General features: G+C 37.3%; 1 protein-coding gene across 1 annotated transcript; it reads right to left on the bottom strand.

Moving 5' to 3' along the window:
* Positions 1-1,389: 1,389 nt before the first annotated feature.
* Positions 1,390-2,242, bottom strand: LOC137726956 (basic form of pathogenesis-related protein 1-like). The gene has a single exon (XM_068465903.2). It carries the CDS (start codon positions 2,192-2,194, stop codon positions 1,688-1,690), a length of 507 nt encoding a protein of 168 aa, XP_068322004.2. The 5' UTR covers positions 2,195-2,242; the 3' UTR covers positions 1,390-1,687.
* Positions 2,243-2,501: the final 259 nt, after the last annotated feature.

Raw genomic sequence — 2,501 nt, 5'->3', positions numbered from 1 at the left:
CTGTATATACTCATCATAACGAAAGAAGTACAATAAATAAATTAAAGCAATAGGCAGTAATTCTAGCCATAGTGAATAAATTGCATATAAGTAAATAAATTTTGTGACAATGGCTTTAATTCAGCACCATTCACATAAATCAAAACTTAAAGCAGTAGGCGGTAAAACCGTCCATGATAAATAAATTGCTTTAAAGTAAATAGAACTTGTGAAAGGATTTTAAACCAATACCATTCACATAAATAAAAAGTATCAAAACCTTTTATTTTATTTATTCACATGGTGCCATGTACCATTCCATAACCTTTGGTTTTATTTCTTTTTCACATGGTGCTACACACCATTCCAAAATGGCCCCATTTCCCCTTTTTATTCTTTCACACGTGAATGATTGATCACTCGTTTTTTTCTTTCTTTTTCTGTGCACAACCAGAACCACACCTCTTTCATTGGCTCCCATTTTTATTCTATTTATTTATTTAGGTATGGTAATGGACTTTAAGCCCTTTGGTCAGCAAAGGTAATCTCAATTGCGGCTCGCTACTGGGATATGAGAATTTCCCAGCGGAGCAAAAACCAATAAACCTTTGTCCTCATCGATCTCTTCACCAAAAAATGGTGATAACGCTTCAGGTGTTGGATATTAGACGGGGTGTCACAAAACTGGTGACGAAGGAAACGTTGGCATCTACTAGAGGATTGCAATGCCATCAAAAGACGGCGGTCATGGGCATCGGGCTATGCAACGTAAGACTCAAAACTAGAATTATCTTGAGTCCTCGAGATCCGTCTAGAACGACACGATCTGGGTTTCCAAGTTTGATGAGATTCTTCTGGATCTCTGGAAACCACTTATCAAGTATGAGTTTTCTCATCTCGTGACGACTACAGGTCGTTGTAAATTTCAATTCTCACCGGAATTTGGTGGGGTGCTTCTAGCGCAGTGGGAGAGACGGAAAATGAACATATCTTTTGTTTTGTGAGATTTTATCTGACAGAGGTGAGAGGTAGGTAATGTTTTACCGGATTTATGGCGTTGTGCTTTCCATTGTCATGAAAGCTTCTCATGCTGATAACATGTTGTAAAATCGATGATGTGTGCAGTGGAATAAAAGAAACAAGACACAAAATTTACGAGGTTCCTCTACAGTCAGTGTGACTAGAGTACGTCATCGGAGCAGCAGTGGTGCTTCCATTATAATTTAGAATAATAAGAGTACAAAATAACTCTCTCTCTATTATCCCCTCTCCTTTTCTTCTCTTTTCTCTCTTCCTCTTCTTCTCCTCTCATTCATATCTCTCTTCCTCTTCTGTGTGCCTCACTGGCTTCTATATCCTCATTCGTTTTATAACCAACAAGAACACTATTCACTTTACAAATTTTCCACAAATAAATAGTAAAAATATTGTGCATAAATAGTAACAAACTATCCATGTGGGCCATCCACATATTATTCACAACAATTATTAATTAATACAAATATTCTAACCACCAACATCTAAATATTGTTTGAAGCTCGGACCCACCGTGATAAATTTCAGCTTTATCAAATGTTTCCAATTGTTGTGACTTTATAGAGTGAGCTTATCGATTGTCACTTGTGTCTTGTGTTATTGAGTTTTACATATATATTAGTAATTTGAGACGCCACAGCAACAATAAACTGGTTTCATTTAAATTTTCTTTTTAGTATGGACGTTCATCCTCATAGTTACCAGGAGGATCATAGCTGCAAATGACAAAAACCCAATTATTGTCACACTTGACCCTTGCACATCCAAGATGAATCGAGTTGCGCCAAACCACCTGAGTATAATGTCCGCATTCATCACCAACACACTTATTGGAGGCGTAGTTGTAGTTGGGTTTCTCAGTCACCCAAAACTTCACAGCTTGAGCACCGGTCATTTCTTCATAGCCTTCAGCCAAGTTCTCACCATAAGGCCCTCCTGAGTGCTCCATGTCACACCCTCTCACTCTTGTATTGGCATACTGCTGAGCATAGGCTGCTACAGTGTCGTTCCATTTGATCGGACCGACGCCAACTGCTGCCCGAGCTCTGTTGTGTTCATCGACGAAGTCTTGGTGAGGGTTAGGGGGATAATAACCGACTTTCCGGGCTAGGGAGGTATGAGCAGCTAAGATTAATGCTGTGGAGAATATGCATAGTAAAAGGTTACTTGAGTACCCCATTTTTCTGTATCTTTGTGTAAGATGCAGGTGGGAATATCAGAGGTTGGTCTTAACACAAATGGGACATGGGATTATGGTATTTATAGAGAGAAGCTTCAGTCACAAGAATTGTTTAGCTAACAGGTCTAAAATAGGAATTCTAAATAAATTATTATAATAATTTTTACTTTGTTAAAAGATATTCTAAATTCAAATCTCAGGAAAAATATATGTTGAATAATATAAAATAAATTTTGTACTTCACTAACTTTATCCCAAACTTTTTAATAGATATCACACCTAATATGATCAAAATTATTACTTATTC

Source organism: Pyrus communis, chromosome 5 (assembly GCF_041283825.1).
Source record: "Pyrus communis isolate YQ-2024b chromosome 5, ASM4128382v1, whole genome shotgun sequence".
Taxonomy (NCBI): Eukaryota; Viridiplantae; Streptophyta; class Magnoliopsida; order Rosales; family Rosaceae; genus Pyrus; species Pyrus communis.
This window is presented reverse-complemented; position numbering and strand designations above follow the sequence as displayed.